At 41.8% G+C, this 13,649-nt stretch overlaps 1 protein-coding gene across 1 annotated transcript in view; it reads left to right on the top strand.

Annotated features, from left to right (window-relative positions):
• The window catches only part of LOC126473149 (huntingtin), a 516,516-nt gene that overhangs the window by 492,226 nt on the left and 10,641 nt on the right, over positions 1–13,649 (top strand). Inside the window, exon 50 of the mRNA XM_050100007.1 lies at positions 12,720–12,882. Within this exon, the coding sequence (XP_049955964.1) occupies positions 12,720–12,882 (163 nt within the window). The remainder of the gene's footprint in view (positions 1–12,719; positions 12,883–13,649) is intronic.

Consider the following 13,649-nt stretch of genomic DNA (forward strand, 5'->3'; position numbering starts at 1 on the left):
TATAGTTGCTGAACAGTTCAAAGAAAACTTGAGTCTTATTTCAAATAGGTTACTCCACTCATTCAGTTATAGTTGATGGTGACTTCAATCTACCCTCGATATGCTGGAAAAATTATACGTTTAAAGCTGGCGGCAGGCATAAAACGTCATCCGAAATAGTACTGAATGCTTTCTCAGAATATTATTTTGAACAATTAGTTTATGAGCCCACTCGAAGCGTAAATGGTTGCGAAAGCATACTTGACCTCTTAGCAACAAATAATCCAGGACTAATAGTGGGTATCATGATGAATGCAGGGATTAGCAACCATAAGGCAGTTGCTACTGTAACACCTACAACCATCAAAAAGAAATGCAATGTTTATCTATTTAAAAAAATCTGATAAAAATGCTCTTAACACCATTTTAAGAGAGAGTCTTCACTCCTTACAGTTTGATCATGTAAGCGTAGAAAAGTTGTGGGATGATTTCAAAGAGATACTATCGACAGCAATTGAGAGATATATACCACATAAATTAATAAGTGATGATACTGATCCCCCATGGAACACAAATTGGGTCAGATTGCTGTTGCAGAAGCAGCGAAAAAAGATGCCAAATTTAAAATAACGCAAAATCACCAACACTGGCAAAGTTTTACAGAAGTCGTCCATATTCCACTTCTGTACACTCCACACAAATACTTTCAGAAAGGCTTTCCTGACACTTAAATCTGTACCCCACGATAACAAATTTCTCTTCTTCAGAAACGCTTTTCTTGCCATTGCCAGTCTACATTTTATATCCTCTCTACTTTGACCATCATCAGTTATTTTGCTTCCCAAATAGCAAAACTCATCTACTGCATTGTCTCATTTCCTAATCTAATTCCCTCAGCATCTTCTGATTTAATTTGTCTACATTCCATTATCCTTGTTTTGCTTTTGTCAATTTTCGTCTTATATTCCACTCTCAAGACACTGTCCATTCCGTTCAGCTGCTCTTCCATGTCCTTTGCTCACTCTGACAGAACTACAATGTCATCGGCAAACCTCAAAGTTTTTATTTCTTCTCCCTGGATTTTAATTACTACTCCAAATTTTTCTTTTGTTTCCTTTACTGCTTGCCCAACATACAGATTGAATAATATCGGGAATAGGCTACAACCTTGTCTCTCTTCCTTTTGAGCCACTGCTTCCCTTTCATGCCCCTCAACTTTTATAACCACTGTCTGGTTTCTGTACAAATTATAAATAGCCGTTCTCTCCCTGCGTTTTACCCCTGCCACCTTTAGAATTTGAAAGACATATTCAGCAAAATGTGTCATTATTATGTCTCTTAACTTCAATAGTTGCTACTGCTGGATATATGTAAAATGGATTGGTTTTGAATGATACATGATTAATAATAATAATAATAATAATAATAATACTTATTTGTTATGTTAATGCACCTATGAAGATTACTACTTGCATTTAAAGAAAGAGAACAATGGAATAAATTAAGACTTCAAGTTTGTTTCCAGTAGGAGCATCAAGCTCCACAACCATATTAATGAGATTCAAGATTAAAGATTGGTGGAAGGGCACCATCAGTCATAAAATTTTAACCTGTTTATTGCATATTGATTTCAGCTACTGTGTACTATCTTCAATGCAATTATAGCCAAGTCATGATGACTCATTGTAAATATAATAGCACATAGCACCACTTGACAAAACAGATTACAACCATCAATAAAGTTTAATTGATGTTTGTTATCTGTAATACTAAGTGGTACCATGTGCTATTATATATACAATGAGTCATCATGACTTGGATATAGCTCCATGGAAGATAGGCACACAGCAACTGAAATCGCCCTTCAATAAACAAATTAAAAATTTTTGACCAGTGCTGCCTTCCCTCTTACCTTGAAAAAAAGTAAGACTCTTGTAAACTGTATGTGTATTCAGCTGACACTGTATTTAATTGTTTAGAATCTTTTCTTCACAGAGGCTTAAGTTTGCAGTAGATGACTGGAGACACCTGTGATTTATTTAATTACATTGGTGTTCCATTTTTACTCTAGAAATTTCAATGATTGTATTATGTTCTCTTTTGAGAATGTTGAATCTGAATCTCCTCTTCACATATTTAAATAGCATTTTTGTTTATTAATGTAGTTTCGTCATGATTATGTATTTCCCAGATAGACTTCTAATACATTCAACCTGTTTCCGCATTGCATGCCAAAGCACTTGCTCTAGGATATACACGTTTGTAATGGTTCTGTCACAGACCACCAATGTACTCATCTTGTTTTGAGTGAAAGCCCATGCATTGATTAGATGGCTTACATTAGACACCCTGCACATACCTTATTAATAGTAAGTTACATATAGTTAAATTTTTTACCTTGCTCAAAATGTTTCCACACTTCCGCCATTTTAACTGAATTGGCACTTTTTCATGATTTTTCTTTCTAGGAGATGGATAATTAGAAGCAAAATAATGTTATCTTTCAGACTGTCTCTACAAAATTGGTGGTTTAATGACAGTATTATGTTATGGATACATTACTACTCGCCATATAGTGATGATAATGAGTCGCAGACACACACAACAAAAGAACTGATAACAAGTAAACTTTTGGCCAAAAGGCCTTCTTCAGTATTAGACAACACCTGGCTGCTGAGGCCAGACTGTGAGCAGCAGGTCATGACGGGAGAAGCAGCCAGATAGTGGGGATAATCATCCCCTGTTAACTTTCCAGAATTTCTTAAACTCAGAATATTGCCTCACCATCATTCCCAAAATCCCTCAGCACGCAAACTACCCTTACATCTGCAGAAAGAACCACAGTCCACAATCTAAAAACTGATTCCAACCTTATAATCCTACCTGCAGGCAAAAGCTCCACAACTGTTGTTTTGAACCAGAAGGATTACCTGGCAGAAGGACTCTCCCAGCTTTCAGATACTTCCACCTACAAACCTTGCCACAGTGACCCCATTCCAGAAATCCAACAGGATCTCCATTTGCTCCTCAAATCCTTAAGCTCTTCCCAGAGTCCATCTCTCTGCCCATGCCTAACACTCCCCGCACACCTACCTTCTACAGGCTTCCTAAAGTCCATAAACGCAACCACTCAGGACGCCCCAATGTGGTTAGTTACGGTGCCCCAGTGAGAGAACCTCTGCTTTCATAGATCAACACCTTCAACCTATTACTCAGAGCCTACCCTCCTATATAAAAAATACCAACCATTTCCTCAACCGGATCTCCACAGTTCCTGTCCCTTTATCACACGGTACGCTGCTTGTCACTATTTATGCCACCTCCCTTTACACTAATGTCCCCAATGCCCATGGTCTTAACACTATTGAACACTACCTTTCCCAATGCCCAATGGATTCCAAACCAACAACGTCCTTCCTAGTCGCCATGACCAACTGTATCCTAACCCACAATTACTTCTCCTTTGGAGGCATTACGTACAAACAAATCTGGGGTATGGCTATGGGTACATGGCACCATCCTATGCGAACACATTCATGGGACATCTGGAGTAATCCTTCCTAAACACTCAGGATCCTAAACCCCTCACCTGGTTCAGATTCATTGATGACCTTTCAAATCTGGATCAAGGGTGAGAGCATCCTGTCCACATTCCTCCAGAACCTCAACTTCTCCCCCATTTGCTTCACTGGTCCTACTCAACCCAGCAAACTACCTTCCTAGATGTTGACCTCCACCTCAGAGATGGCTACGTCAGTACCCCAATCCATATCAAACCTACTAACGACCAGCAATACCTCCACTTCGACAGCTGCCACCCATTCCATATCAAGAAGTCCCTTTCATACAGCCTACGCACCCATGACTGTCATATCTGCAGTAATCAGCAGTCCCTCTCGAAATATACTGAGGGTCTCAATGAAGCCTTCACAGACCGTAATTACCCTCCCAACAAAAGCAAATCTCCTGTGCCTTATCTTTCCAGTTTGCCACCGCTTCCCAAAATCCCAGTGTGCGGCCCCAGAGGAGCATTCCCCTCATAACTCAGTACCACCCAGGGCTGGAGCAACTGAATAACATTCTCCGCCAGGGTTTCAACTACCTCTTGTTGTGCCCTGAAATGAGAAATGTCCTGCCCACTATCCTTCCCACCGCTCCCACACTGGTATTCTGCCATCCACCGAAAGTACCCAATATACTCGTCCATCCCTCTGCAACCCCTGCTCCCAACCCCTTACCTCATGGCTCATACTCCTGTAATAGACTTAGATGCAAGGCTTGTCCCATACATCCTCCCACCACCTGCTCCAGTCCGGTCACAAACATCAGCTATCCCATCAAACCCGTGATGTGATCTACAAGCTAAGCTGAAACACAGTGCTGCATTCTACGTGTGCATGACAACCAACAAGCTGTGTGTCCACATGAATGGCCACCGACAAACTGTGGCTAAGAAACAAGTGGAGCACCCTATTGCTGAGCACGCTGCCAAACATGATATCCTTCATTTCAATGACTGCTTCACAGCCTGCGCCATATGGATCCTTCCCATCAACACAAGCTTTTCTGACTTGCACAGATGGGCGGAACTTTCCCTTCAATATATCCAACGTTCCTGTAACCCTCCTGGCGTCTACCTTGCCCTTACCCATCCAGCCCCTTCCCTGTTCCCATTCCAGCACTTCACAGCTGTCATTCCACCATTGCACAGAGTCATTTTACTTCTCTCCTTTTCCACTACTGCCCCCCACCTCTTGCCTGCTCTCTGTTAAACCTGCAGCATTTCACTGTTCACCACCCCTACCCTACCATCTGTATCCCTCACCCTCCCTGCCCCAGCCTCCTCCTTACCCCCACCCAGTCACCACTCTCATTATGCACTGGTGCTGCTGCTCGTAGTGTGGCCTCAGTTGCCTGAGACTGCGACTGCATTCATGTGTGGGTGAGTTGCATTTGCACGTGTGTGTGTGTGTGTGTGTGTGTGTGTGTGTGTGTTTTTTGTCCATTTTTGACAAAGGCCTTATTGGCCAAAAGCTTTATTTGTGACAGTCTTTTTGTTGTGTCTATCTGCAACTCAGCATCTCCGCTATATGGTGAGTGGCAACTTTCCTTTTCATAAGACTGATACTGCTTGAGTAGTTTTGATGATGGCTAGTGATGGCCATAACCACTGTTTCTTGAGATGATGTCATTACATATATTCTAGCACTGCGATTGTCAGTTGTACAGTTTTCCAAACAAAAATTCTAGAATTGCAATTGTGAATTACGTAGTTCATCATAAATTCACTCTAGTTCTTATTCACCAGTGTGATTAGGAAGTATACATATCAGCATGTATTTGTAAGAATCCCTAGGTCCCTGAAAGGGCTTTTGAGAAATGTTCAGTTATCAACTTTACTCAAATTTGTTTAGCCTAGCTGCACTGCTACTGAAGATTATACCGTAAGACGGTGTTCAGTGATGGTATGCAAAGTATGGTAGTAATCCCATCTGCAATTCAACAAAATGAGAGATATTTCTTAGAACAACTTTCCAATGTATGATCACTAAAGTACAAGTTGCAGCTCAAAAAGGAAAAACATTCCACTATTTGTATAGGTAAGGAAACTATGGAGCATGTGACATCATTATGGCATGAGCATTGACAGTCACTGGACATTTACCACTTCACAAATGTTTTTTGTCATCCTTTCCCTGCATTGCAGTCTTCATCTATACACAGCGCTATTAATCCTCTATTTTAGTAATGTCATTTACCCACCTTCCATTTGGCCATCATCTCAATCTTTTCTTATCTTTTCAAATCCAGCAAAGGCCTCCTTGTTGCACCTGTCATCCATACCCAGCTAAACATATGCAACCCATGTAATGAATGTCATTTTTGCTTCTGGTATTGTAATTATGTACATCATTGTTCCTTTTAAGCTGTAGTGGATTATTTACATTATTTTCCTGTCTCTTCCAGTAGCTCCAGTAAGCATTCTTACATCAGTTACTGAGCAACCATCACTCATATTATTAATGATTTTTATGCCTACTTTAAAGTTATCCTGTAAAGCTCTTACTTACTTTTATTGTTGAAGCTTAACTGCATTTACTGAAAACTATACAGTATCTGATCTTCTGGCCATATGAATTGACAGAATCTTTTGGGTTTTCAGCTGTGTCAAGTGATGAAATTCCTGTGAGCTTTCAGATATGTTCAATTGCTAACTGACTGCAGTGTCGTTAATGGTCTTATACTTGTTTGGTCAAGATACTGACTGTAACATCAAATGTGCATAGTCCATCACCAATCAAAGCAGTATTTAGGTTCCACATCGCCTGTGTCCACTTTAACCTCATGATGGCCGAATCCTTGCTATATGGAGCTGCAAACCACATTTTCTATTGAGTAGTTTTCAATATTTTAATTTCATGTGTTTCTTTTATTTCACTCTCCCAGAAACCATAGATCCATGTAATGTCAGGAGACACATCTGACACAACCTCTGATCCCAGTTGAGCTGCAGTGCTAAACAGTGTAGTCAGTGAGGAAAGTGTAGCTTTGCATCTGTATGTATGTTCTGTATTACTTAGCTCGAACAAAGGACATAGTCTGAAAGCTTAGCCGTGTTTTTGGTCTTTTTTATATGCCTATTGACTGCTGAGTGACTCATTTATACAGTGAAATGAGACAGTGGAAACTCCAGGTAGGTATATCAACAATGTAGGAAAAGATAGCCTGCTACTTACCATAAAGATGACACATTAAGTTGCAAACAGGCACATTTAAAAGACACTTACGCAAAGCTTTTGGCCCAGCCGTTTTCAGAAAAAGAGAAACACACACCATTCGTTCACACAAACAAGCACACCTCACACACACACATGATCGTCAACTCAGCCAGTTCGGGCCAGAACACAGTTATCATGTGGGATGGAAGCAGCATGTTTGCAATGAGTGGTTGTTTTTACTCCTCCAATTGATTGACTGATGATATTTTTTCCAGCTTTTCATCAAGTTTTACTTATCTACTGATATCATCTTGTGGTGGGATTTACTATCATTCATCAGTTTCTGTATCTCTTTTAGAGGTTTTCTACCTATTTATCACTTGTGAACATGTTGATGTGTACACTTTAATGATTTCTGTGGAATATCTTTTGTCTATTTGTTAAAACAACTTTTGCTGTTTTGTCTTAGATCCCCTCTATACATATAATATTGTTTTTAATTTTCTATTTTAAGGTAAGGCTATATCTGAATTTCTTCCCTGCCCTCTACTTGATTTTAATTGGGTATCTACTCTCTGTTTTTCATATTTATTTATTTGTTATGTATTTGATAGCCTTAATATAGATAGCCTTAATATATTCTGTTTGAAGTTATTTAAGTAATGTTTCAACTCGGAACTTTCTTTTTATTACACAGCAGTGCAGTTTCTAGTTTCAAAATAAAATATAGTATAAGAAGTTGGACTTCCAAAGTCCATATTACTTATAAGAAGCTGGACTTCAAAAGTCCATGTTACTTTTTGTTTATCTGTGTTTAACGTGTAAGGTGCTAATACTGCAAAAGCAGCTGGGCATACCACGTTGTCTGAATTTTCCAAGCAATTGATTTCAATATATTTTCACCCAAGTTGGAATAAAAACATCCTGGAAATAGGGATGGCATAAACCTCACATGTCAGTCATCCTGCTAAGGCCAGAGGTGCTTGACGAGACATACAGACAGTGATAAACCTGAATTAACACCTACAATCTCAGGAAAATGTACTTACCAAATGTTAAGAAACTGTTTTCAGCGATATTCTGCTGTCTGTATAAAATATTCTCATGATCACAATTTTCTTATTCAGTTTATTATTTGTACAGAATTCACCTTTATCTCTCCCCATACATTTTTATTTTCACTTTATCCTCATGTTACACTTTCCACCTTCTAATACCATGTCACCCTCACAACATCCCCACAACGACCCCATTAAGTTTTATTTACATTCCCTCAGCAAGCATGCCTTCCCCCTAGCTAGATTACGCTCCCATATTTTATTTACTCAGGCTTGTCTGACATTTGGCATTACCCCCAAAGGCCTCACACTTAAAGTTCCCATCTCTGGCTGTAACCCTTCTTTCCATCAGTCCCTATACCAGTTCCGAACCGAACAATCCATAGCCCTCACCCACCTAATCCTTCACCTACACATAAACTCAGCCAGTGAGCACCCCCATCAACTCGTCTCCCTAATCAAAGTCCTCAATCTTTCCTCTCTCACATCCACACCAGCTGTTCAGAGCATCCTCCTACAGGCCAACCACAAGTTAGAACAGCATGCCACACTCCACCTCAAAAAACTGTCCAATCTCCTGGTTTCCCACCTCCAGAAAGGCAACTCACTCACCCTCCACAACCTTTCCAACAAACCTCAACCTCCTCTCATTGCACTCAGACCCAGTCTCTCCCATCTACTCAATCTCCCACTTCCAGCTCCACACTCCCCAAAACCTCAAAATTCTAGTCAACACAATCTGGAACCACAACACCCCAATTCAGTAGTTAACCTTTCCTCCAAACCTCTCTCCCAATCCGAAACCTCTGTCCTATTCAAAGGCCTCACCTTCAGCCCCACTCCCAGATTCAACCAAACAGCCCTCGTCAAAGATTTACTGTCCTACACTCGTAGTCTCTGCTGGAAATAACACTTTGTCACGAAGAAAAATATTCCTAATCCTACGCCTAATGATTCAACTCCCCAAGGCACTATCCAAATTTAACCCTGCCTGGAACAGTACTGTCCTCCACCACAGCGGGACCCACCTCCTCTTCCTCAAAATCACCCTCTCCAAACCTTCCAGGAATTTCTCACTTCCAGCCTTGCCTCTCCATCTTTCTTGAAAAACCTTAATCCTACTCCCAACATCACCACAGCTGGCGCCCGGCTATCTGTGATCTGAAGGCTAACCGATCCATTGTCATTCTTCTAGCTGACAAGGGTTCCACAAACGTGGTACTTGATCGTTGGGAGTATGTGGCTGAGGGACTGCGTCAGCTTTCAGACAACACTACATACAAAGTTTGCCAAGGTAATCCCATTCCTGATGTCCAGGCGGAGCTTCAAGGAATCCTCAGAATCTTAGGGCCCCTGCAAAACCTTTCACCTGACTCCATCAACCTCCTGACCCCATCGACACCCCGCACCCCTACCTTCTACCTACTTCCTAAAATTCACAAACCCAAACATCCCGGCCGCCCCATTGTAGTTGGTTACTATGCCCCCACAGAACGTATCTCTGCCTACGTAGATCAACACCTTCAACCCATTATGTGCAGTCTCCCATCATTCATCAAAGACACCAACCACCTTCTCAAACGCCTGGAATCCTTACCCAGTCTGTTACCCCCGGAAACCATCCTTGTAACCATTGATGCCACTTCCTTATACACAAATATTCCACACGTCCAGGGCCTCGCTGCGATGGAGCACTTCCTTTCACGCTGATCACCTGCCACCCTACCTAAAACCTCTTTCCTCATTACCTTAGCCAGCTTCATCCTAACTCACAACTTCTTCACTTTTGAAGGCCAGACATACCAAAAATTAAAGGGAACAGCCATGGGTACCAGGATGGCCCCCTCGTACACCAACCTATTTATAGGTCGCTTAGAGGAAGCCGCCTTGGTTCCCAGGCCTGCCAACCCAAAGTTTGGTACAGATTTATTGATGACATCTTCATGATCTGGACTCACAGTGAAGAAGAACTCCAGAATTTCCTCTCCAACCTCAAGTCCTTTGGTTCCATCAGATTCACCTGGTCCTACTCCAAATCCCATGCCATTTTCCTCGACGTTGACCTCCATCTGCCCAGTGGCCAGCTTCACACATCCGTCCACATCAAACCCACCAACAAGCAACAGTACCTCCATTATGACAGCTGCCACCCATTCCATATCAAACGGTCCCTTCCCTACAGCTTAGGTCTTCGTGGCAAACGAATCTGCTCCAGTCCTGAATCCCTGAACCACTACACCAATAACCTGAATACAGCCTTCGCATCCCGCAACTACCCTCCCGACCTGGTACAGAAGCAAATAATCAGAGCCATTTCCTCATTCCCTCAAACCCAGAACCTCCCACAGAAGAACCCCAAAAGTGCCCCACTTGTGACAGGATACTTTCCGGGACTGGATCAGACTCTGAATGTAGCTCTCCAGCAGGGATATGACTTCCTCAAATCCTGCCCTGAAATGAGATCCATCCTTCATGAAATCCTCCCCACTCCACCAAGAGTGTCTTTCCACCGTCCACCTAACCTTCGTAACCTCTTGGTTCATCCCTATGAAATCCCCAAACCACCTTCCCTACCCTCTGGCTCCTACCCTTGTAACCACCCCCGGTGTAAAACTTGTCCCATGCACCCTCCCACTACCACCTACTCCACTCCTGTAACCCGGAAGGTGTACACGATCAAAGGCAGAGCCACGTGTGAAAGCACCCACATGATTTACCAACTGACCTGCCTACACTGTGAAGCCTTCTATATGGGAATGACCAGCAACAAACTGTCCATTCGCATGAACGGGCAGAGGCAGACAGTGTTTGTTGGTAATGAGGATCACCCTGTGGCTAAACATGCCTTGGTGCACGGCCAGCACATCGTGGCACAGTGTTAGACCGTCCAGGTTATCTGGATATTTCCCACTGACGCCAACCTGTCAGAACTCCGGAGATGGGAACTTGCCCTTCAGTATATCCTCTCTTCCCGTTACCCACCAGGCCTCAACCTCTGCTAATTTCAATTTGTCGCCCCTCGTACGTCACTTGTCGTTCAACAATATCTTTGCCTCTGTACTTCCGCCTCGACTGACATCTCTGCCCAACCTCTTTGCCTTTACATAGGTCTGCCTGTGTCTGTATATGTGTGGATGGATATGTGTGTGTGTGCGAGTGTATACCTGTCCTTTTTTCCCCCTGAGGTAAGTCTTTCCGCTCCCGGGATTGAAATGACTCCTTACCCTCTCCCTTGAAACCCACATCCTTTCATCTTTCCCTCTCCTTCCCTGTTTCCAGATGAAGCAACCTTGGATTGTGATAGCTTGAAATTTGTGTGTGTGTGTTTGTGTGTTTTTTATTGTGTCTATCTACCAACACTTTCTCGTTTGGTAAGTCAAAGCATCTTTGTTTTTTAATGTATTGAATCACATAAACAATTATTCTTGTGATTATAAGATACAGTGAAAATTACTCTCAGCCACACCATTTAAAATGACTCGTGGATTATAGAAGAAAGTATAAAGGATTACCCACCATTACCCACCTCTGATCAAATAGATGTTTGTCAGTGGCTCGTGGGGGAGTGGGGGGGGGGGGGGGGGGGAGAATGCTTAGCACTGGTTTTGTATCCACAGAAGTGACTGTCCCCAGATCCTCACAACAAATGCCCCCCCCCCCCATCCTGGAGTCTTTTAACCTTCTCAGATGTATCCGTTTTTCCTGCCTAAGGAAGGAACCAGTTTTTCCAAAAGCTAGATACGCCGTGTACTTCTATATACATTATTCAATATTTTGTTTCCCTGCATGTAAGTACTGGACACCAAATCTGCCTCATAATTTTATGTTAACAATAATATAAATGTAACTGAAGCTCTCGAGCGTTGCATTGGATAGTGTCAATAATATGTCCTCGTATTTCAACCAATCTCCCACATGTTATCATTACGTAGTGCAGGTGACTGTTGATGGATCGCCACAGCAATTAGAATATTACATAGGCAGTGAATAAGGGTCCTGAGCACTGTTTTCAAATTGCTGTGAGTTGGATATTCAAGATTAAATGATTCTTAAAAGCAGTGGTGCTTTGCCATTATTCCAACTTATTTTCTATGACCTGACATCACGAAGTTGTTGGAAAACTAGTATGACTGAAGTATGATTGGTAATTAGAATAATAATGTGGGTGAATGACAAGATTTTTAGTAACTTAACCATATATTTTTCACTGCACTTTTTACAGTATAGAGAACCAATTATCGGGCATTACAGACCACATCTAGTTATTGGCTTACATGCACTAAATTATAGAGTAAACTGGACTACTCCCTGTCATTTATGAGGGTGTGCTACATCCTATATATGCTTGACATTATTCCATGATGTTACAGCAGACACCCTGATGACAGTGCAAACTGTATAAAAGTAATTAAAGTAGGTCACAGCGTGGGCTGTCAAATCGCAAGGCACAAAGCAGAGGAGTTTCGTGTCTCTCGTTGTGTCATTGTGGTTTGGGCACACCATTTATTGTGAGTTAGATGATTGAAACAGTACTGGTGATTTATTTTCCAAGATTATGTTTTTGGAATTTGGTCTATATATCTGCATTATGTATTCACTGTAGACCCTGAAATGAGCAGAGATTCTGTTGTCTTCAAGCCTTTCTCTGTGTTTTTGAAGTGGAAGATCAGGATCAGTAACACAGAGAGGATGTTAAACAACGGTACTATTGTAGAGTTCTCACTAATGTTGTTCATATTCTGTTATGGATCTACAGAATATTTCATACTCTCTTCATGAGACACGTAAAAGTTGCGGGGGAAAAATATATTTTATGGTACCATTCAGTGAATTTGATGTGAGCACCAATAGCAAGCTATACCAAGAAATATTATGTTGCTTGTTGAAATATTATGTTGCTTGTTGAACATATTGTGAAACTTAATCTTTGCTTACTATTACAGAATTTGATTTGTTATTTCAGGATTAAAAAGGGTTATCCATTTGAAGTTGAGCTTCTCTGTGGTGTTCTTCCAAATTTACTTACAGACTTCTTCCCACCATCAGAAATACTGACAAAAGTTGTTGGTGAATTTCTGTCACCTCAGCAACCTCATCCACAGCTTCTTGCTGCAGTTGTCTTCCAGGTAAGCAGTTAATATCGCAACAGAAACAATTTTTTTTTCCTGCACTACCTTGAAATGTAAACAATCCTTTATTTGAGAAATATTGTATACTTCTATGCATGTGTAATAAGATTGTGAAATAATATGGAAAGGATAGATTGCTATTCAAACAAAGGATAATCCTGGATGGAATGTAACAGTATTAGAGAAGGAAAGTTGCTACTCACCATATAGTGGAGATGCTGAGTTGTGATAGGCACAACAAAAAGATTCACACAATTATTGCTTTCGGCCATTAAGGCCTTTGTCAGCAATAGACACACACACACAGACACACACACACACACACACACACACACACACACACACAAACGCAACTTGCACACACGTCTGCAGTCTCAGATAACTGAAACCACACTGTGAGCAGCAGTACCAGTGCATGATGGGAGTGGCGACTGGGTGGTGGTAAAGAAGAGGCTGGGGCGGGGAGGGGGAAGGATAGTATGGTGGGGGTGTTGGACAGTGAAGTGCTGCAGTCTAGACGGAGGGCAGGAGAGAAGATGGGGAGGGGGGGGGGGGGGGAGTAGCGGGAAGGAGAGAAATTAAAAGACTGGGTGTGGAGGTGAAATGACGGCTGTGTAGTGCTGGAATGGGAACAGGTAGGGGCTGGATGGGTGAGGACAGTGACTAACAAAGGTTGAGACCAGGAGGTTTACGGGAACGTAGGATGTATTGCAGAGAAAGTTTCCACCTGCGCAATTCAGAAAAGCTGGTTTTGGTGGGAAGGA

The sequence above is a fragment of the Schistocerca serialis genome, chromosome 4 (assembly GCF_023864345.2).
Source record: "Schistocerca serialis cubense isolate TAMUIC-IGC-003099 chromosome 4, iqSchSeri2.2, whole genome shotgun sequence".
Taxonomy (NCBI): domain Eukaryota; kingdom Metazoa; phylum Arthropoda; class Insecta; order Orthoptera; family Acrididae; genus Schistocerca; species Schistocerca serialis.